This window comes from Euphorbia lathyris, chromosome 1, assembly GCF_963576675.1.
Source record: "Euphorbia lathyris chromosome 1, ddEupLath1.1, whole genome shotgun sequence".
NCBI lineage: Eukaryota > Viridiplantae > Streptophyta > Magnoliopsida > Malpighiales > Euphorbiaceae > Euphorbia > Euphorbia lathyris.
This window is the reverse complement of record NC_088910.1, coordinates 88,351,621-88,375,296: the sequence shown is the minus strand read 5'-3', so window position 1 is coordinate 88,375,296 and position 23,676 is coordinate 88,351,621. Positions and strand designations below refer to the sequence as shown.

General features: G+C 39.5%; 1 protein-coding gene across 1 annotated transcript; it reads right to left on the bottom strand.

Annotated features, from left to right (window-relative positions):
* Nucleotides 1–9,418: 9,418 nt before the first annotated feature.
* On the bottom strand, nucleotides 9,419–12,443 carry LOC136205695 (CDK5RAP1-like protein). The gene is made up of 3 exons (XM_065996416.1): nucleotides 12,134–12,443; nucleotides 10,534–11,612; nucleotides 9,419–10,356 (listed from the first exon to the last, which is right to left on the bottom strand). Exons 1-3 carry the CDS (start codon nucleotides 12,418–12,420, stop codon nucleotides 9,848–9,850), a joined length of 1,875 nt encoding a protein of 624 aa, XP_065852488.1. The 5' UTR covers nucleotides 12,421–12,443; the 3' UTR covers nucleotides 9,419–9,847.
* Between the last annotated feature and the right edge of the window lie 11,233 nt (nucleotides 12,444–23,676).

Below are 23,676 nucleotides of genomic sequence, written 5' to 3'. Positions count from 1 at the left end.
ATAAAACTATCCCCATCAACACTTTCAAAATTTCTATATATATATATACATTTATTAATCTCCCCTTCAAACACTTGCATACATTTAGTCCATAATTATGGTGAATTTCCTGAAACAGTTCTCTGGTCTCCGAATCTTCTGTATCTGAATCTAATTCTTAACACTGATTTACAAGGCCATTTACCAAAGTCAAACTGGAGTGTTCCTCTACAACTTTTGAGTCTCAGCAGCACCGGTTTCGCCGGAGAATTACCGAATTCAATTGGTAATCTCACGTCCCTGGTGGTGTTGGACCTTGATAACTGCGGTTTCACTGGTTCAATTTCTGTGTCTTTTGGTAACCTCGAACAGCTAATCAGGCTAGATCTTTCGAATAACAATTGGACAGGGGAGATATCAAATGTTTTCGGGAATCTCAGGAATCTACTCCATATATCTTTTGAAAGCAGCAATTTCAGTGGTATGTTGCCATCTTCCATTTTTAATCTCACGAAACTCAATTGGTTAAACTTATCACAGAAGCATTCCTATCGAAGCATGTAATCTTTCAAGTGTAGTTAGATTTGACTTATCTGATAACTTATTTACTGGTCTGATTCCCTCTTGCTTGTATGGTCTTCCGAAATTGGTCTGGTTCTCTCTTAGTTTAAATTTCAGAGAGAGTTTTATTTAATTATGGACCAAATGTATGTAAGTGTTTGAAGGGGAGATTAATAAATGTATATATATATAGAAATTTTGAAAGTGTTGATGGGGATAGCTTTATTTTAGAGAGAGAAATTAAGAGAGATGAGAGAGAAAGAAGAAAAAAAATTAAGAAATTAAAGAGAGTTGGAGAAGATGGTATATTTGATTTTTATTTTTTATTTTAGGGTTTGTTTGTGATAATTAGATAATAAAGGGGTCAATTTATAAAAATAAATAAATATAAGGACCAAATTAACTCTTTGCCCTTTGACTTTTAACACCGTTAGTCAATTTGGTATGTGTTTGCTAACGGAATGAGATACATGGCACCACTTTGCAAACTTTTAAACCACATGGGTGTTGTTCAAAAATGGATGTAACACAATGTTTATTTTTGTACTTTTCACTTGTTTTTTGGGTAATTAATTTATTAGTCCCTATATTTTGACAAAACACACTGTTTAGTCCCTATATTTTGAAAAACACATGGTAAGGTCCCTAACCTTTTTTTCAGTGAACTGTTTAGTCCTTCCGTCTGTTTCTTAGATTTTTTACTGTTTATGACTTCGGAAATGACTAAATTACCCTTTACTATTTACCTTCAAACTTCATAAGAGAAAATCCAATTTAGAAAAAGAAGCTATTTGTATGGAGAACAAGAAAAAGAACAGATCCAATGCTTACGAATTTGAACGATTAAGAAGAACATCAAGAAGAAGAATACTCAAAGTTGATTTCAGATGCATTAGAGTGTAACGGAAAGGAAAATAAAAAAAAGAAGAACGCAAATCCAAATTGACTAACAAAATCTTCATGAGAGTCTAACGGTAGGGACTAAACAGTTCACTGAGAAAAACGTTAGGGACTAAACAGTTCATTAGGAAAAAAGTTAGGGACTGTATCATGTGTTTTTGAAAATACAGGGACTAAACAGTGTGTTTTGTTAAAATATAGGGACTAATAAATTAATTACCCTTGTTTTTTTTATGTAAAAAAGCAGGTGTTTCGAAATTTTACCAAACACTTTCTATCTCATATTTAGTATTGAACCGAAAAATGGTAACAAATGAACATTTGATCAATTCTCTACTGATTGTTTGAGAATTGGTTGTTGCTGTGAGTTTCGAGCAGCTAGAAGATTAATTGCTTTTGAAAATTCATGTTGTAAAAAAGTTGATTTTTTTTTTTTAGTGAAACTGAGTTTCAAGGAGGGAAGGAAGAAGGTTAATCCCAACTAGGTTGACATTAACCAAGCAACCAAACCCCAACCAAGAAACCAAAAAAGCTTTATTAAAGAGAAAAAGAAAAGAAAAGTACAGTACAATGTAAGCAAATGCCTACTTAACAAAGCGAAAATATTATGTCCTATTTGCATCTCTAAACACAGTATTAGAGCAAAAGTAAGGAAAAGAGTTCCACCAACAGTCAGCGGTAGCTGTGACAGCAAACTTGGAGAGACAATCTGCAACTGCATTCCCCTCCCTAAACACATGAGAAATTCGAACTGCACGAGTACGAATAATGTCAAGACAAATCAACCAATCCGAAAGAAGGCTCCAATGAACATTTCTCGATCTCGATTTCAGTAACTTAACCGCATAGATTGAGTCACTCTCAATGCACAAAGGAAACCAATTCCGCTCAGCTGCTTTGAGGATAGAAATGGTCATCGCTTTCAGCTCTGCCATGAAAGCTTATTGTTGTCCCAAAGGATGCGCAAAACAAGTTAAAGGAAAACCACGGCAAGTTCGAAAAATTCCGCCAGCGCCTGCTCCCATCAAGCCTGCTGCCCCGTCGGTGTTAACTTTAATCCACCGCTGAGGAGGGGGCAGCCATTTCAGAGAGAAAATAGTAAGAACCGGCCGAGCAATTCCCTTGACACCGAAATTGTCCAGGATTTTCTTATCAAGAACGGTATTGTGCATATATCCCTTCATCCCGATGCTAGCCTCCTTCACACACTTCCAAATAGTCTTCAGTGTGGAAATAATAGAAGGTTTAACATCATTAAAGACGATGTCATTTCTAACCTTCCATAGAGTCCAGAAACCGTTAACAATGGCCGAATTCCATAATTGAAAAATTTGACTGCTGAAATTTGCTAGGTTCGCCGAAATAATTAAAGTTTTAATAGTCGAGGTGCAATTAACAGAGGTCCCAAAAGCATCTCCGATACTCAGCCAAACCTGTGAAGAAAACGGACAATGAAGAAAAATATGAGCGATAGACTCCTCACTCCTTTCGCATAGAGGGCAACACGAAGCAATAGATCTTGAAGGTGGCAAAAATTCTTTCCAAAGGAAACGCGCCCAATCAACTGAACGGGCAGGACGGATGATAGACATAGCAGATTTCACCGTAGAAACCCTATTTGAGCTGAGTTTCCAAGCGCAGACATCGTCTTCCTGACTACCAAGTCGGACCTGGTTAACAGAGAGAGCAATATTGGCGCTGACCGGCAGGTTAGGTCTCCAAGTGCCATCAGCAATAAAATCTGAGACCTTGTCCTTCAAAGCCTTTTGCGCAGAGAGAGGAATTTGCAATTGAGTAGCAATATTAGGGACAATCCAATTATCAGTCTAGAAACAAAGTCTTGAATTGACACCGATGGTCCAAAAAATATTATTCCGTACAGCAATGAGACTGAAACGAAGAGAGACCCCAATGGTTCCAGTAAGAAGCCGACCCCTTAACAGTTTAGGAATCAAGTTGTCCTCATGAAGAACCCGCCAAGATAATTTATGGAGCATAGCCGTATTGACGTCGGTAATATTGGGGACATTTAAACCGTCGGCAGACCGAGGAGTGCAAACCGTACTCCAAGTAACCGAGATTAGCTTTTTAGAATGAATATCCCCAGACCACAAGAAATTTCGCATAGCCTGATTAATTCTCTTAAGAAGAGAACGGGGCCAACGATAAACAGCAAATGAATGAAGCAAGGAGCTGCTAATTACCGAATTAATAAGGACAAGCCTGCCACCCATGGAGAGAGATTTACCTTTCCAATTCCCAAAACGAGAAATAACTTTGTCTGCAGTAGATTGTAACCAACACTTTTTAGGTGCACCTAGAAAGAGAGGGACCCCCAAATAATTGAACAGAAAGCTTCCTTGAGACATACCCATCAGATTCCGGAGCTCAAGAGCCCGAGAGGAAGAGAGAGTGTTCCCCACAAAGAAAGTGGACTTATTCAAATTAATGTTCTGACCGGAAAGAGTAGAATAGATATGAAAAATATCTGTCATTGCTCTAACATTGCGTTTAGTGGCCCTCAGGAACAAAATGACATCATCTGCATATAAAAGGTGGCTAGGAAAACTTATATTCCTGGAATACATACACGGCTGAATTGTCCCAATATCCACTCTCTGCGTGATAAGCCTACTTAGAAAGTCTTCTGCGATGCAGAAAAGCAAAGGAGAAAGAGGGTCCCCCTATCGAACACCACGAGTGTAGGAGAAATAACCCTTGGCAGCCCCATTAATTAGGATAGAGGTTCTAGAGGAATTAAAAATGCTCTGCACCCAATTTCTGAATTTATCACTGAAGCCATAAGAACCCAGAACCTCCCTCAAGAAATCCCAATCCATAGTATCAAACGCTTTCCTGATGTCCACCTTAACAGCCATATTGCCCCCAAACGTGGATTTATTTAAAAGGTTAACCCCTTCAGAGACTCCAGAGATGCAATCAGAAATAGAACGACCTCTAATAAACCCGAATTGTTGAGGAGAAACAATAGATTCAGCAATGATAGCAAGTCTAGCAGCCAGGATTTTAGTCACAATTTTAAAGCAGAAATTGCTCAGGACAATGGGGCGGAACTGGTCAATTGTAATTGCATCAGACACCTTAGGTAAAAGTACCATGAGATTAGAATTCCAACCCATAGACATCCAACCAGTATAGAAAAAACTATGAACTGCAGCGGAAACATCGGCACCGACAATATCCCAATAAGTTTTAAAGAAAGCCCCAGTGAAACCATCAGGACTAGGGGCACTCTGATCATCCATTTGAAAAACAATAGTCTTAACTTCCTCAGGGTTAGGAATAGCTGTAAGCATATCATTATCAGCAGCAGACACCAAATTAGGTATAATGTCCCTGACAATAGTAAAATCCTGATTCCCCATATCAGGGGCAGTAAACAGTTCCGAATAGTACCCCAGGATATGTTGTTCGATTATACTACTATCATAACAAAGCTCATCGTTGATTCTCAGATGACGAATCCCCATCTTGGATTTGCGCCTAACCACTTTCAGATGAAAAAAATTTGTGTTACGGTCTCCTTCCTTAAGCCATTTGGTTCTACTTTGCTCCTTGTAGAAAATTTCCTGTTGTAAAAGGGACGCTTCATAGTTAGCATGAGCCTGCAGCTCCTGCTGATGAAGTGAATCAGAAAAACCTTCTCTGGCTATTCGTTCCTAAACCTCGGAGAGAGCCCTAGCAGTAGAATCAATTTTGATGCACAAATGGCCAAAGCTGTTTTTGTTCCAATCCCAAATAATCGGTCTAAGTCGTCGAAGCTTATAGCTCAAATGCTGCATGGGATGCAAAGGAGAGGTGGGTTCGGTCCAACTAGAAACAATATTATCCCGCAAAGACGGGTCAGTGACCCACATTTGAAGAAACCGAAACCGAGGGATAATATTAGTGTTGACCGCACAATCCAGAAGCAATGGTGTGTGATCGGAACAGTGTCTAGGTAGAGCAACACAGTGCACAGAGGTCCAAACATTGAAAAATTAAAGTTCCCAACCGCCCTGTCAAGCTTACATTCAACACGTTGGTCACCTCTTCTACCATTAGACCAAGTATAAAACGCACCTCTAGTAACAATATCAGACATATCACACTGAGCAATGCAATTATTAAAATCGTCACAAGCAAAACGGTTAGGGGGAAGCCCTAATTTCTCATGGGAACCACGCACCACATTGAAGTCACCAATCATTGCCCAAGGGCCAGAACAAACTTGAGCAACTGAAATCAAACTATCCCAAAGATCACGTCGAGCAACATGGCAGTTAGTAGCATAAACAATAGAGAGAGAAACTTCCATATCGTCAACCGTAACTTTAAAAGTAATATGTTGTCCATGTCTAGCAATTAAAGAAACGGGAGTATCGCATGTGACAAATATCCACAAAGAATTATGTGGATTTATAAAAACTAAATCCATATTCAAATTCATCCATAAGGTAGGAGGAAGAGAACTGAAACTAACCATTGGCTCCGCAAGACACAGAACATCAGGTTTGTGAGCAAAACAGATGTTACGCAGCTGTCGCTGAGTGGAGGCATTAGCAATTCCCCTGCAATCATCGGAGACGGAGAGGTGACTGGGTAGTTCTACCTGAAGTCCGCAGAGGAACCAACTGCTGCTGCTGATTCCTATTCTTGTTGCGCTTCTTCTTTTTCGAAGTAACTGGGGTCCAATCATTATCATCTTTATCAGGTTTGGTTGACTCCTCTTCAAAATCGCATTCATCTACCCAGTTAGATTTTGCAGTCGCAGTCACCTCCTGAAGAGGAGCTTCATCAGTGCTATGAATTGATTGTAAAGGCATTGGATGCTCAATGGCTTTCGGAGGCTCAAAAATAACCATCTGCCCATCATTAGCTATAGCAGTATCCATTACTCCGTGATACACCGATTCCGTCTCATCGCAATCCGAGGAGTCATTATCAATTGTCTGCTTCTGAATAGGGTCAACTCTAGGAGGTTTGTTTGGGTCGACTGGAGGAGAAGAGAGTTCACCCTCCATCGCAAGAGAGAGTGGCGGCATCGGCTGCGCCTTCAAGGCTTGCGGTTCCGTATGATCCAAGGTAGGATTTTTGGAACCCTCGGCACCATCTATACGTTGCCAAAATTGGCGTCTAGGAGGCTCCTTCCTTGTTTCCTATCGTGCTATTGCTTTGCCTTTATCAAGAGGGGCTTTGCTATCCGGCTTCCCTTTGTCCTGCACTCTTCTGCAATTGGCTATCACATGTCCCACAGAACTGCATTCCGAACAAAAACCCGACAAGTTTTCATAAAATACTTGTGTCCAAACCATTAGATTATCAGTGTCAACTCTAATCTCCTTCTGTAATGGCTTGGAAAGATCTATATCAATCAAGATCCTTGCAAAGTGAACGAACTCCCCGTTGATTGTGTTCTTGTCAAAACTAAGCGGCACTCCAATTACTCTTGCAATGTCAGTGATAATTTGTTTATCCCAGAATTCCCATGGGAGATTGTAAAGCCGAACCCAGATTTGCGCGCTCGTTGATCTATGATTTACAGGATTGAATCCTGGTTGCCACAGAGAGAGGCGTAGAATTCCCGGCTTCAAAGCCAAAGCACCTTTGCTCCAAACAATATTCAAATCATCTGCAGTATTGAGAATAATATGGAAGAACCCTTTTCCCAGAGAAATCAATTTCCACTTCATATTCAATCCCCATATAGTATTAAGTTTCAGTTTAAGGTCAGGATGTTTTCAGGGTAAATCACCTTTAGCCAAGGTTATTCTGCCGATAACCGAATGTTTACATGCTTCCACACGATTATCATAAAGCTGCTGTGAGATTTTGATTGCTTTAAACTCGTCAAGGTCTTGAATAACGGGTACATAAGGGTGAACAGTTTCTGTAGAATTCAAGTCGGATTTCAAAGCATTCACATAAGAGGCTGTGCTGTCAGGTTTTGGTGTCGTTTTGCGAGGGGCAGCAAAGGAAAAAAGAGCCGCGTGACCGAAGGGCTCATCCATGGCACCAACTTTTCATCCGTAAAAATTCCTCACTTTGAACTTTTGAAGAAGCATTGTTTAGCAGAGAAAAATAACTTGAGGAAAATTCATAGCACTGATGAGGAAGGTTCAATCAATCTGATACTCATTTGGAACCCCGAAACTCCAAATTCAACGGGATCAACTTTCCGGTAAGTAAGGTTCAACCAAACAGACAAACAACCAACTAACCAACCAACAACCCAAGCTTTCCTACACACTTTATACCCTCATTTGTCCAACCAAAGAAACCAACATAAAACACAGAGAAAGAGAAATGTTGATGAAACTCACGACTCCTAAATCCAAACCAGCACTGCGACGGCACAGCAGCAGACTACTACGACGGTGCGGAAGAGAGACGGCAGCAGCATCGGACGACGTGGAGGAGAAGACGCACGCACGGCGGCATCAGCTTGAATGAACGACGGACGGAGAAGTGGTCGGTGGTGAGGGAAGGAACAAACGAGAGAATGGTAGCGTGAGGTGAGACGGTGCTTATCTTCTGCCAACCGCCAGTTCCCGGATGAGAGGCGGACGGAAAAACGGCCGGCGGTGGAGGAAGGAGCAGATGAGAAGATGATGTAAAAAAAGTTGATTTATATGTTTATAGGAACATGATGAAAATGAGAAAGAAAAGAAAAAACGATGTAGTTTTTCACATTTCTTTTTTACTTTTTACCTTTTTTTATGTTTTTCCGTTTCTATCGATTTCCCCTTTTTTACAAATTTTCAAGTTTTTATTTTACATTTTTACCATTTTCACTTTTTTGTGTTTTTTTATGTTTTAGCATTTTTCACGTGAAATATGAAACCGATGATCCATAGATATAAAATGAGTAATTTTTTAATCAAAGAAAATATTAGTTATAGAATAGCTATTTCTATGTTAAATTAAGGAATTTCTATTCCACAAATTGTGGAATACAAATTCCGTGAAATAGCTATTTTATGAAAAAATAATAAACCATTTGGAATTGGAATCTTGAATAACTAAGGGAGCGTTTGGTTCACAAAGGGTAAGGGAAAAGGAATCAAGAAATGAAAACTAAAGGAAAGGAAAGGAATAACCATTAATTCCCCTATGTGTTTGGATATGTTTAGGAAAGTGAATGAGGTAAAGGGAATCCAATTCCCTAGAGGGCATGGGATAATGGTTTAACCTAAAGTGGGGTAATGGATTAACCTAAAGTGGGTAAAGGGAATGAGTTTTTTTTGTAAACAAACAAGAACAAAGGGAATGAAACCCTCTCATTCTCATTCCCATTCCTAAAGACCCCAAACCAAACGCCCCCTAATTTTATTCTTACTTTATTCAATGAAAACCAAAGGGCACCAAGGAGTCCCACTTCCTTCCTCATTATTGAGTCACACTCCTCCTACTGATTGTTAAATATAACAATACATAATAATTTTAATGATAAAAAAACTCCCACTGATTGTTAATATAACAATACATAATAATTTTAATGATAAAAAAATAAAAAAGAAATGGGAATGGGAAGAATTGTTAGAGATGACATGCAGACTCGTTTCTGAAATTTTGGAAGCTTATGGACCAAGTAGCAAATAAGAGCCCTAATAAATAAGTACAAATAAAAATTAAAGTAGAAAAATCAATTACGTAGAAGAAAAATTACTTAAAAATGACACATTTTTATTACACTTAACAAAGAATCTAATAAAAACATTCAATTTCATATAAAATAAACATTTTATTTCACTTTAAGTACCCATATGCTCATACAAAACATTGTTTATGAACATTTCTAGATGTAGAATAACTAATAATAACGTCAACATCAATATATGCTCAATATATATATAAAATGCCTAAATCATCCAATCTTTCTTACGACGTTAATGATCTCGAACAGTTTTTCAAGAATTTTAACTTCGGAAAAATTCTTTCAGCATATACAAGGACTTGTCATAATTAGGAGGATTCGAAAAGCAATTGAAGTATTTAGATATGAATAGAATTTGATATTGCTTGGAAACGTTAGTAGTACATTTATATCATTCCGTACATTTAAGGACAAATCTGCACAGTAACAGTGAGTATCCCTCATTGCCTCCTCTGCTGCATCCTCTGGTACTTCACTTTATCAACCGGTTTGTTTGAGAACGTGGAGGGAAGAACCAGCATGGCCGGGGATTTGCTGCATTCCGCCATTAAAAAAAACGATGGGACAAATTTGTAGGAATCCCTCATCAGCATACAGAATACATAGTCTCTGTTCAATCAGATTACGAGTTGTAGGAATCCCTCATTGATCATATAGCATATGAAATCAAGTAAGAAGAGAACCATTCTCAACAATTTAACTATTTTTGAAAATTATGTTGGGAACTCAGTCAGAACTGAACATCGCAGGTCAAGCATTTGCGCAGGCAACAGCTTCTTCATTCACATTGATGTAGAATAAGCTCAATTTAGTAATACCAAGAGCCTGTCCGGAAAGTGATGCTCGAGTAGATTTCAATATCTCAACTTCCACGTAGTCACCGATCACAGGCTTCCGTTCTTCGCTTCCATCCTCACTTTTAATTGGTACTGACACTTTGGCAAATGAAACTCTATGCCCCCTATCTGTCTTCCCAATGAGTTCTGTATCAGGAGCTCTTTTGTTCGGCCCTTCGACTAACACAAGTTGGACCGATCCAATTTGAGAGTCAAAACACTGACCAGTACTCCCCCTGAAAGCCTCAATCAGTTCCGAAAGCCTCCTTTGTTTCACATTATCAGGAACATCATCACTATAGTTCCTGTTAGCATGGGTTTTCTCTCTCATGCTATATGCAAACATGTATGCCATATCATAACCAACTGCTTTCACAAGACTAAGTGTTTTTTCGTGGTCCTCCTCTGTCTCTCCGCAGAAACCTGTAGAAAAGAACATAATTGTAAAGCGTCATATCTAAACTCAGATCCTTAAGAGCATTTTATACTATAAACTGCATGTAGTGTGAAATTGAATTGCATAATCTAAATACGAACAGAGTTTGGCAAGCCAGCATAGTCATTAGAAAATAAGATAGTTCAATAAGTAAGTCCTCATACCGCAAATAAAGTCACTGCTTATACCGATGTCTGGCATGATTGTTCTTATCTTTTGCACAAGATCTAAGTAAGCCTCTCTGGTGTATCCTCGGCGCATTCTCTCGAGGACTGTGCTACTCCCACTTTGGGCAGGTAAATGGATAGATTTGCAGATATTGTATCTATCTCTCATAACATATAGTAAGTCATCTGGAAAGTCTTTAGGGTGTGGAGAAGTGTATCTGAACCGCATCTCAGGAAATTCAGAGGAAAGCCGATACAGGAGATCAGAAAAACGCAATCCCATCTTTTTCACCTTGCACATGCTAGAAAAGCCTTCACTTAATTTCCAATCAGATCCGGACTGAACCTCTTCAACCCCAAGCCCAGATGAATCATTATAACTGTTAACATTCTGACCAAGAAGAGTTACTTCTTTGACACCTTCCTTCCATAGGTCTGCTACCTCCTTCACTATTGAATCCACAGCACGTGACCGCTCTCTGCCTCTAGTAAAAGGAACAATGCAAAATGAGCACATGTTATTGCAACCCCTCATCACCGAGACAAAAGCACTAATTGAATTTTTGGAAATCCGAACTGGACTAATATCAGCATATGTCTCTTCAAGTGAAAGAAGAGTATTGATCCCCTTTTGGCCGTATTCTACCTCTTCAAGTAATCGAGGCAAATCTCTGTAGGCATCAGGTCCACAGACCACATCAACCATCTTATCTGCATCAAGTATCTTCTCCTTTAGCCTCTCAGCCATACATCCCAGTACAACAACCTTTGGGGGCCGAATGGATTGTGATCTTCCAGTAGCAACATTGCTCTTCCAATGTCTCTTCAAAAACCAAAAGTAATTAAGTCTCTGCCACACTCTTTGCTCTGCATTGTCCCTTATAGCACAAGTATTAATGAATATGATCTCAGCACTTTCAGGATCACTCACAACTTCATTATATCCAGCATTCTTCATAATGGATAAGACAATCTCCATATCATTGATATTCATCTGACATCCATAAGTCTCATGGTAAACACGGCCTATCGATGGAATTTCAGTATCTGGTGGAACTTCTAAAGCAGATACAAGACTGAACAGAAAAGAAAACTGAAACAATTAATGTACGAATTCTAAAAACAAAATAAATTATGCTCCATTGACATAAGATTACTAATAGAGGAGAAAGATCAAATAGGGAAGATTCACCCCGAGAAAAATCAGGTTGCATCATATATGACAAGCAAAACTTGCTTCAATTATTGAATAATTTCAAATTTGCGTTTGTCAATTTACATTGGATTTCTTTAGAAGTAGGCTAATATGTGGTTTGATGACAAACCGTTTATACAATCTATTTGAAACATGAGCTGAGTCTAGTATGCCACTTTAAACACACTAAAGAAATTAAATAACTCCCAAACACAATGAAACAGCAAAGAAAGAGTATAAACAAAGTGAAGCTAACAATAATATGGACATCTTAATTAACAGTAACGAAAACTAAAACTAGAATTAAAATTTCTATTAGTAATGACGAGTGAAAATCAATTTAAGGTTGTTAAATTCCCCAACTAGAATCAACACAATCCATATAAAATAGTGAGTACTCACCCGGATTGTGCAGAGAGAGCAGCCTGAGCAACGAAGTGCTGAAGACCAGGACCATCTTTCTTATCAGAAGAAGAATGGAGAGAGCGAGAGAAACCTCTAGAAAGACTGCAAGAACTAGTCTTCCTTGCAAGAGAGAGCCGCTGGGAGCAGGAGTAGGAATTGAAAACCTGGGGGTTCTTGGAGGAGAGAAATCTGGTACGAAAGAAGAAGTATTGAGTTGGGATTTTATGGAAGCGGTGAGGCTTTTTCAGAATTGCTGAGAGAGATGAGGGGACTGACGACGCCATTGGAGGACGATAACTCAGGTGAAACAAACTATTCATACATTTGTTGGATAGGGATTTATGCCATTGCTCCATTCGTCATTCCTCAACCATAAAACGTACCGTTTTACTTGTTTCCTCAATTTTTATAATTAAAAATGTAAATATGATTAGTAAGGCACTTGTAGATTTATTAAATATAAGGTTTAAGATAATAAAAAATTTAAATTTAAGGATAAAAAAATTGATGTTTAGTGTTTTACTAATTAAAACCAATTTAAGGTTGGATTGAGTTGTAAGGATCTCTAATCTCTTAAATTAGGTCTTAATTTAATTTCTAGTTTATGAAACAAAAAAAAAAATCATAACTAGAAGATAAACTACTTTGAATGACTGATTTTAATTTTTACAAATAAAAATATATAAAAACATCTTAGTGTTGGATTTAAAAATTTCTTAGTAATTTTTAAGAACTAGTGGAAAATCCGTGCGATGCACAGGATATAATTTTTTATATAATTTAGATAAATAAATAAATTGACATATTTACTTTTAAGTAATTTTATATCATGTTATGAATTTTTTTATATTATGTATATTTGAAATTAATATATATATTTTTTTTTTTTTTTGGTAGGAAATGAAAGAAAAACAAACAAACAAAGCCGCCTAACCCGGGATCAGCCTGGGAAAGCTGACTCGCACCATGTCATCCAAGATCAGAGACGAAAGGAAAACCGGAGGAGAAGAAAAGGTTGAGAGACCCAACATCCTGGTATGACCTTCAGCCGTAAGGCGGTCCGCCACCCGATTTTGCTCCCTATAAATATGACCGAAGCTAAAAGAATCAAAGGAAGAACAAATCCTTCTAATCCCTTTTATTAAATTTTGGCTATTCAAGCAAATAGCATTATTCTCCGAGATCATTCTGACAGCTTCGAGGTTATCAGATTCCACAAGAAGATTCTTCACCCCCATATTTTTAGCTAGCCTAAGGCCAGAAAAAATCCCCCAAAGTTCCGCAGAAAAAGAAGAACTCATACCCAAATTCTGAGAGAAACCAGAAACCCAACCATCACCATCATCTCTTAGAACCCCTCCCACGGCAATTCTCCCGTCCTTTAGACAGGAGCCATCAGTGTTTAACTTAACCACACCTTCAGTAGGTCTACACCAGCCTAAGAGGTGGACATCTTTCCTCTGAATAGCCCTAGCTGAGGAATCCTCTTTGAAGCTATCAACAAATGTGCAAATCTTTTTGGAAAAGAAATCAAAAACATTAGGAATAACAACCGTATCTCCTCCAAAAATCTCCTCATTCCTCCATTTCCAAATCTGATGACAGACAACCACAAATAAGAGGACACCATGCTTTAGATCAGCCAAAAGCTTCCCACTAACCCCATCCACAAACCAATCAAGATCAGAGTAGGATAAAAAAGTAGACAACAACTTTATAGGGAGAACTTTTTTCCACACCTCTTTACTCTTCGCACAGTCTCTGAGAGCATGGCACAAAGTTTCTTCATGCCCTCTGCATCTACTACACGCTTTAGACTCCACCAAATGCCTCGTTTTCCTATCAGAATTAGTAAGCAACCTATTTTTAACACCTAGCCACAGGAAGCTCCTAATACGGTAAGGCACTTTTAAGGCCCAAATCGTCTTCCACAACTCTGGGTGCGAAGTTTCCAACCCTTGATTGAAAGCCTCAAAAGCCGATTTACAAGAAAAAGCCTCGTTGTTTGTCAAAGACCAACAGTAACTATCCATGTCTTCCTCCTTGCTACTAATCTGAACTCCTCTAATTCTCAGGAGCGATTCCAGACTGAGGTAAGAATCAAACTTCGCCCAAATCCAATCACCCTCAGAATCCACCACATCTGCAATCCTCCAGTTCTGAATTTCTAAAGGCGGTAATGACTCACAAACCTCTAATAAAGGCTTTTTACCAATCCAGATATCATTCTAGAAGTTAATAGATTTACCATTTCTCACATTCCACCCAATCCCAGAGCAAAATTCTGAAAACACAGCACTAAGGCCTTTCCAAAGAAAAGAACAATTAACCACTCTCTCCTTAGGACCCCCAAAAATCTTATCCTTTCTATATTTACCGCATAATAATTGAACCCAAAGAGCTGACGGAAGTTTCCACATTCTCCACAGAAGTTTCATTAATAACACTTTATTATTATCTCTGGCTTTCCTAATCCCCAGACCTCCCATATTCTTAGGTTGACAAACCTCATTCCAAGGAACAAGGTGAATCTTCCTCCCCTCCTCAGCTTCCCCCCACAGGAAACGACGATTAATTTTATCAAGATCTTTGAGAACAGGCTCAGGCAGACGACAAGCCTGGATAATATGATTAGGAACCGCACAATTGACAGACTGAATCAAAGTAAGGCAGCCCGCAAGAGAGAGAGAGAGAGAGAGTCTTAGCTTTCCAAACGTCACACTTCTTATTGGTTTTATCCAATGTATCCTTAAAGGAAGCTTTAGAAACTCTATCACTATGGAGGGGAGTCCCTAGATACTTACCCAGAGAATTAGTCAGAGGAATACCAGATAAATCACTCAACCTTTTGCAGGCTCTCTGGTTCATATTCTTAGAACACATCATCCTAGACTTTTGGATATTAAGCTTTTGACCAGAGGCAGAGCAGAAACAGTTAAGGATATCCATAATCACACTTATCTGCTCCTCATTTCCTTCCACAAAGATCAAAACATCATCTGCAAAGAACAAGTGAGTAACCTAGGGACATAATTTATTGATGGACACCGGGTGGAATTTCCCATTACCAATAGCTTCTTGGATAAGGTGAGTCAGTCTTTCCATTGCAATAACAAATAAGAAAGGGCTCATAGGGTCCCCTTGACAGATACCCCGGGAAGGAGAAAATTCCTCCGACATATCCCCATTGATCCAAACTTGAAAAACAGGAGAAGAGATGCAAACCTCAATTAAACTCCTCCAGTTATCAGGAATCCCTGCTCTCTTCATACTATCAAGAAGGAAAATCCAGTTTATGCGATCATAAGCTTTTTCCAGATCCAACTTCAGAGCCACAATACCCCTCTTCCCCTTTTTGATTTTCATGGAGTGGACCATCTCCTGGGCTATGACCACATTATCCATCATTTGTCTACCAGGAACAAAGCTTTCTTTATTCTGGCTAATGATATCAGGAAGAATACAACGGAGTCTATTGGCCACAATTTTAGTAATAGTTTTATAAAGTACATTACAAAGACTAATAGGCCTCATTTGTAAGAAAGAAGACGGCTTCTCTACTTTAGGAATCAGAACTAGAAGAGTTCTGTTCACCAGCCTAATATCCTGAAAACCATTAAAAACTCCTTTAATAAAACTATAAATGTCTTCCTTAACAACCTCCCAGTGCTTATGATAAAAACCAGCAGGCAGACCATCAACTCCAGGAGCTTTAGTAGCCCCAATGCTAAATATAGCTTGATCAATCTCTTTTTGGGTAATAGGATGGAAAGCTTCCATAATTTTATCATCTCCCAAAATGGGAAAAGTAGAAACAGTCTGAGCTTTATCCAGATCCACAAGGTCCTCTTTAAATAACTCTTTATAGAAATTAAGGGCCAAGTTACGAATATCCTCATCCTCATAAACTCACTCTCCATTTGAGTCTTTAATAGCATCAATCCTATTGTTTTGTCTTCTAATAATAGTAGAGAGATGAAAATACCTGGTATTCCGATCTCCATCTTTAATCCAGGCTTTCCTAGATTTTTGAAACCAAAGTAACTCCTCCTGTCTAAGCACAGCTTCCAACTCCTTCTGAAGGGTTCTGAGAAGACCATCTTTAATCCAGGCTTTCCTAGATTTTTGAAACCAAAGTAACTCCTCAATAATTTATTCTTTCTCCTAATAATATGACCAAAGACGTTCTTATTCCACCCCAGAACATTCTTTCTAAAGCACTCAGCAGCTTGTAAGACATTAGAGTGAGGCTTCCAGTTCTCTTGAACAAAGTTTTTAAACTCAGGATGAGATTCCCAAGCCACCTGATACCTAAACGGTCTATCCCCTCTAGGCCGATGGCCTCTCACCAGCCTGACTAAGATAGGACAGTGATCCGAGTGCCGGAAGGGGGGATTTAACACAGACACTTCAGGAAACCTAGTTTGAGTTGAAACGTTAGCATAAACTTTGTCTAAATGAACAAAAGTACTATTACGCTTCCAAGTAAACTTATGACCAGCGGCACCCAGATCAGAAAGCCCACATAAATCCATACTTTGCTTATGATTGAGGCAACGATTAACATAGTGATTCGCACCCCCTCTCTGATCACTCATAAGGGCAATATCATTAAAATCTCCATCCACAAACCAAGACTCAGTCATACTTACACTCATAGAATAAAGAACCTCCCAAAGCCGTTTCCGATTAGCCAGGACAGGATCAGCATAAACAAAGGTAATAAAGAAAGGTTTATTACTAGGAAAAATCACTTTACTATGAATAAACTGTTTATCCATACTAACAATATCAAAATGGACTCGATCTGGCTTCCAGAAAAGCCAAATCCCACCAGCCCGACCAGTAGCCTCCGATCTAACACAATTCCAGTTTCTAAACTTGTTAACCACCTCATCTGCTTTAACTCCACTAATCTTAGTTACCATTAAAGCAAAACAAGAAGGATTAAACTGTTTAATTAAATCTTTAACATGGATACGGGTAGCCTTGCTAGCCGCTCCTCTAACATTCCAAACCAATAAATCTATAGAAAGGAGGACTACTGACCCCACCCAATACCCTAAACCAGGTACTTATTAGGGGCTCTTGAGAGCCTCGCAGAGGTACCAGCAGGCCCCCTCTTATCCGACAAATCCATAGAACTATGGACATTTTTCTGCTTACCCTTAGGCTTTTTCATACTAATTTTGTGGACACCCATAGCCTTCCAAATACTAGGCTCAACACAAAAATTAGGGACACTAACCTCTTTTAACTTCTCCTTTCCTTAAGAAGCGTGAGCTTGGGATCCATTCTGGGCTTCACCTTTGGAAATAAAAAGAGGATTAACAGTCTCAACCACATTATTTGTTGGCTCATCAGATTCTAAGCCTGGCATGCTTTGCTCAATGTGCTCGTCAGACTGGACAGAGTCTTGAACCTCCTCAATAGTCAGAGCCCCAAATCTGGACCCTGAGGTGATGACCGAAGCAACCCCAGAACCTTCAGTATGTTTTGGGCTAGGCTTCTCTTTAACAACAAGATTAGAAATTGAATGAGTCAGAGAAGTCTCGATATTAATGTCAGGGGTACGATTCTGAACAACAGATGGACGTGTCCTTCGTCTACCCGGCCTCTTAGCAACCATCCAGGGGCCAAAATTCCCCCCATCTCCTTGGATCCCTTCAGCTCTTCCATCAACAACCTCAACTACCTCCTCCAACACCTTCTCCCTCTTGGGGCAGCCCTCATATGTATGACCATACATACCACATTCAAAACAAATATTATGTAAACCTTCATACTCAATAAAGTAAACCTTATTATGAACACAGAATTTTGACAAAAGGGGTTTAGTAAGGTCAATATCAATACACACTCTCGCAAATTTACCTCTAATAGCCCCAATGGTAGTTTTATCCACATGGTGGACCTTGCCAACAAACCCGCCTATCTTATTAAGAAAACTTTCATTATAATATTCGATTGGAAGCCCTGGGAACCTAACCCATGTCAAAATTCTGTTCACCGAGCAATCATGTGGATTAAAATTGGGAACCCATGGCCTTAAGGCCAGAACTTGATTAGAAATAATGTACGGACCCCCATTAATCACAACATTAAAGTCCTCAGCCCTAGTAAATTTAATTACATAGTAGTCATTTTCTAAGCCAGTAATACTGACTTTCCCTTTTTTTGCCCATTGTGCCTGGATCCTCTGAGCGAAATAGTTAAAACTAATTCTTTTACCAAGCACTGTTACAATTAAAGAAAGCTTCCATTTAGCCCTAAGAGCAGCACGCTTATCGACCGAGGAAAGCCGGATCACAGGACAAAGCGGATCATCTTGATCTCCGTCCTCTTCGTTTGACTCTGAATAAACCTCTTCCGAATCACCCTCCATCAAATCTTCATTCACACAAGGCTCCTCCTCGACAACACCCATCACCATATCTTTCCATGAAATTCTCCCCATTCCAAGATCAGAATTAAATTTATTCGCCAAATCTCCAATAGGATTAAGAGACCCATTCACACCAACCCGGGTCTCGGAGGAAGCCGCGTTCCCCTGAACCTGACCACCTCTAAAATCTCCTAACCTACCTGAATCCCCGCCTCCCGCCTGGATCCGACCAGCGTCCACCATCCCCAAGGCGCTAGCCTCGGCCCGCACAATCCCTACCCTACCCGATTCACCTCCGCCCACCTGGATCAATCCAGCGCCCAACCCCATCCCCACAAACGCGCTATCCACAGCTGCGCCACCCGCCTGCTTCGCCCCCTACCGCCTCCTTCACTCACAACGGTGGCCCAAATCCCCATTGCCCGCCTGCGATCCACCGTGCCCCCTCCCCAAATCCTCCGATTTAATTCAAATTAAATTAATTTTAAAAACGAGCCCGCTAATGAGTGTCCCGAGGCACTAGATAAGAAAAATAATTATCATTAATTGCTACATTGAAAGAATAAATAAAAGGATGTCATTATTGATCATTAATCTTTTTTTACTAATTGATCATTAATCATTTTTTTACTAATTAATCATTAATTACTCCATTTTATTCCTACCATAACATCCCATTCCCTCTATTTTCTATTCTCACCATTTCATCTTTCCTTAGAAATTTTATAATTTTTTCAACTTTTTTTTCATCTTCCCACCATAACATCTCACTTCCCTCCATAATATTTTCCACCATTTCACCTTCCTTTTGAGATTTTTTTTCTTTCAATTTCTGCAGATATTAAGGCCTTATAATTGAAAGTATAATCTGGTTATTATTATTTTTGGCAGAAAATTAAGTGGGGGGAAAAGGTTGAAAAAATTATAAAATTTCTAAGGGAAGATGAAATTGTGGGAATAGAAAATAGAGGGAGTGAGATGTTATGGTGGGAATAAAATGGAGTAACTAATGGTCAATTAGTGAAAAAAAAAAGATTAATGATTAATTAGTTAAAAAATAATTAATGATTAATTAGTCAAAAAAAAATGATTAATGATCAATTAGTAAAAAAAAAAGATTAATGATGAATAATAACATCCTTTTATTTATTCTTTCAATGTAGTAATTAATGATAATTATTTTCCCTAACGAGCGTCCCGGGACGCTCGTTAGCTTTTGCCTTTTAAAAATAATTGATTAATTTTTTTTATAGAATTTTAATTAAAGGTGAATGATTTATTTATTTTTACAAAATTTAATTATTTGTACTTTTTAGTAATTTTAATATATTTTCATATTTTTTATAATTGAAATTCTGTGAAACAATAATAATAAAATAGGGGATTAATTAAAAAATATATTAGAATATAATGAAAAACCAAAAATTGAATCAAATTACAATTAAAATTAAATATTATATTTGCGATACAAAAGATTTTTTTTTTTTTTTGGTAGAAAAGGAAAAGAAAAACGAACAACAACAAACTACCCAGGAATTAGTCTAGGGAAGCTAACCCCAATCCTATCTTCTAAGAGAAGAGGAGAGATGAAACTAGGAGAAACATGAAGGGTAGTAACGCCTAACGTCCCTTCATGGCCCGCCGCCGCCAAGCGATCAGCAACACGATTCTGCTCTCTAAAAATGTGTCTGAACTCTACGAACTCAAATGAGGAGCAAAGCCTTTTAATAGCTTTGATGAGGTTGCGACTGTTAAGACCCATAGAATGATTCTCAGAAATCATTTTGATTGCTTCCAAATTATCAGACTCCACAGAGAGCCTCTTAACACCCAGCCTTTTAGCAAGATTGATTCCAGTAAGAATAGCTCAGAGCTCCGCAGAAAAGGAAGAACCCAACCCTAAATTCTGGGAGAACCCAGAAAGCTAGGCGCCCCCTGCATCTCTAAGCACACCTCCAGCCGCAATCTTACCGTTACTAAGGCAGGAACCATCAGTATTCATCTTCACAACCCCCTCTCTTGGCCTGCTCCATCCCACGAGATGGACAACACAACACTGAGAGGCTCTGGCAAGGGACTCTCCTTTGAAACTATCGATAATAGAGAAAAGTTTTTTCGAGAAGAAATCAGCTAAGTTTGTCATAAAAACATTTTTATCTCCAAAAATCTCCTCGTTTCTCCATTTCCAAACTTGGTGACAGATAATAGCAAAGAAAATGTCACCATGCTCCATGTATGGAAGCAACTTTCCTCTAACACCATCAGAGAACCAGTCGACCTCAGAATGTGCCATGAAGGAAGAGAAAATATGGTGTGGGAGAATTTTCCTCCAAACCTCTTTACTATTAGAGCAATATCTAAGAGCATGGCACAAAGTCTCAACATTGCCTCTGCATCTACTGCAAGCTCCAGAATCAGCCAAGTGCCTTCTGTGCCTATCCGAATTAGTAAGAAGCATGTCCTTAACGCCCAGCCACAGGAAACTCCTAATACGGAAAGGAACTTTAAGGGTCCAAATCGACTTCCACACATCCGAGGGAGGATTAGATCTAAAGAGAGAGAAAGCTTCAAAGGCCGATTTGCAAGAATAAACTCCATTGTTAGTCAGCGCCCAGCAGTGCCTATCCATGTCTTCCTCTTGATTACTCACCTTCACTCCCCGCATTCTAAGGAGAGTCTCAAGGCTAAAGAAAGTATCAAACTTTGACCAGATCTAGTCCCCTTCCGAGTCAACCACATCGGTAATCCTCCAGTTGCGTATATCACTAGGCGGAGGGGAAGAACACACCTCAATTAACGGTTTATCCCCAATCCAGTTATCAAACCAGAAACTAATGGACTTACCATTCCCCACCTCCAGGCCAACTCCCGAGCAGAACTCATCAAACACAGCACTAAGTCCTTTCCAGAGGAAGGAACAATTAGCAACTCTCTCTTTCGGGCCCCCGAAGATTTTGTCTTTCCGATACTTACCACAAAAGAGGCGAACCCAAAGAGAGGAGGGGTTTTGCCACATACGCCAAAGGAGTTTCATTAATAAAACTTTATTATTGTCCTTTGCTTTCCTAATACCCAGACCCCCAGAATCTTTAGGCTGGCAAACCTCACTCCAAGGCACAAGATGGATCTTCCTGCCCTTCGCAGCTTCCCCCCACAGGAACCTACGGTTAATCTTGTCAAGATCATTAAGCACAGGATCCGGAAGCTTACAAGTCTGCATGATGTGATTGGGAGCAGCACAATTAACAGATTGAATTAATGTGAGGCGGCCAGCGAGAGACAGAGTCTTGGCTTTCCAAGTGGCACACTTCGAATTAGCTTTATCCAAAGTCTCTTTGAAGGAGCCTTTAGAAACACGCTCACTGTGGAGGGGAACGCCCAGATACTTCCCAAGAGAATCAGTAAGAGGAATACCTGAGAGATCACTTAATCTCTTACAGACTCTCTGATTCATATTCTTAGAGCACATCATCTTAGATTTTTGGATATTAAGCTTCTGCCCAGAGGCCGAACAAAAACAATCCAGAATATCCATAATGACTCTCAACTACTCCTCATTACCCTCAAGAAAGATAAGAACATCATCTGCAAAGAATAAGTGAGTCACCTGGGGACAGAAGCTGTTGATCGCCACAGGGTGGAAACTCCCATTATCAATCGCATCCTGAATCAGGTGAGAGAGCCTCTCCATAGCAATAACAAAAAGGAAAGGGCTCATAGGATCCCCCTGACGGATTCCTCTGCCCGGGGAAAATTCCTCCGACATATCCCCATTGACCATAACTTGAAACACAGGAGAAGAAATACATACCTTAATTAAACTTCTCCAGCTGTCCGGGATTCTAGCTCTCTCAAGGCTCTCCATCAAGAAATCCCAATTAATTCGATCATAGGCCTTCTCTAAATCCAGCTTCAGAGCCACAATGCCTTTCCTCCCCTTCCTAATCTTCATCGTGTGGACCATCTCTTGGGCGATCACCACATTATCCATCATTTGTCTACCAGGCACAAAGCTACCCTGATTCTGACAAATGATCGCAGGAAGAATGCCACGGATTCTATTAGCCACAATCTTTGTAACAGTTTTGTAAAGAACATTACAAAGACTGATAGGTCTCATATGCAAAAAGGAAGAAGGCTTATCAATCTTAGGAATCAGAACCAGGAGGGTTCTATTAACCAGCTCAATATCCTTCGAACCACTGAACACCCCCAAGACAAAATTATAGATGCCTTCCTTCACGACATCCCAATGCTTATGGTAAAAGCCCGCCGGAAGACCATCAATCCCAGGAGCTTTAGAAGCCCCAATGCTGAAGATAGCTTGGTCAATCTCTTTTCGGGAAATAGGTTGAAAGGCCTCCTGACTACAATCCTCACTGATTAAAGGAAATGTAGCAATAGAGTGAGCCCTCTCCAAAAGAACAGGTTCCTCTTTGAACAGCTCTCTGTAGAAATCCAGGGCTAAGTTCCGAATAACCTCATCTTCATAAACCCAATCACCATTAGAATCCTTAATGGCCTCAATTCTATTTCTCTGCCTTCTGATCAGGGTAGAGAGATGGAAGTATTTGGTATTACGATCCCCATCTCTAATCCAAGACTTCCGAGACTTCTGGAACCAAAGGAACTCCTCCTGCCTAAGCACAGCCTCCAGCTCCTTCTGAAGGGTTCTGAGGAGGCCCTCAAGGCTATGATCAAACCTCCCCTCCAACCTGCGTTGAATGCCCTCCATCCTCTTTAATAACTTGTTCTTCCTTCTGATAATATGCCCAAACACATTCCTATTCCACCCCTGCACCTTATTCCTGAACCCTTCAGCAGCTTGCAGTACATACGAATGAGGTCTCCAACTCTCATGAACGAACTCTTTAAACTTAGGATGGGACTCCCAAGCCAACTGATACTGGAACGGTCTCTTACCCCTAGGATGCTTACCTCTCAAAAGTCTAAACAAAATAGGACAATGATCCGAATGACGGAACGGGAGGTTCAACACAGAGCACTCAGGGAAGGAAGTTAGAGCTAAAACATTAGCGTAGACTTTGTCCAATCGAATAAAAGTATTATTACGCTTCCAAGTGAATTTATGACCAGAAGCCCCCAGATCGGAAAGCCCACATAAATCCATAGTATTCTTGTGATGCAGACAGCG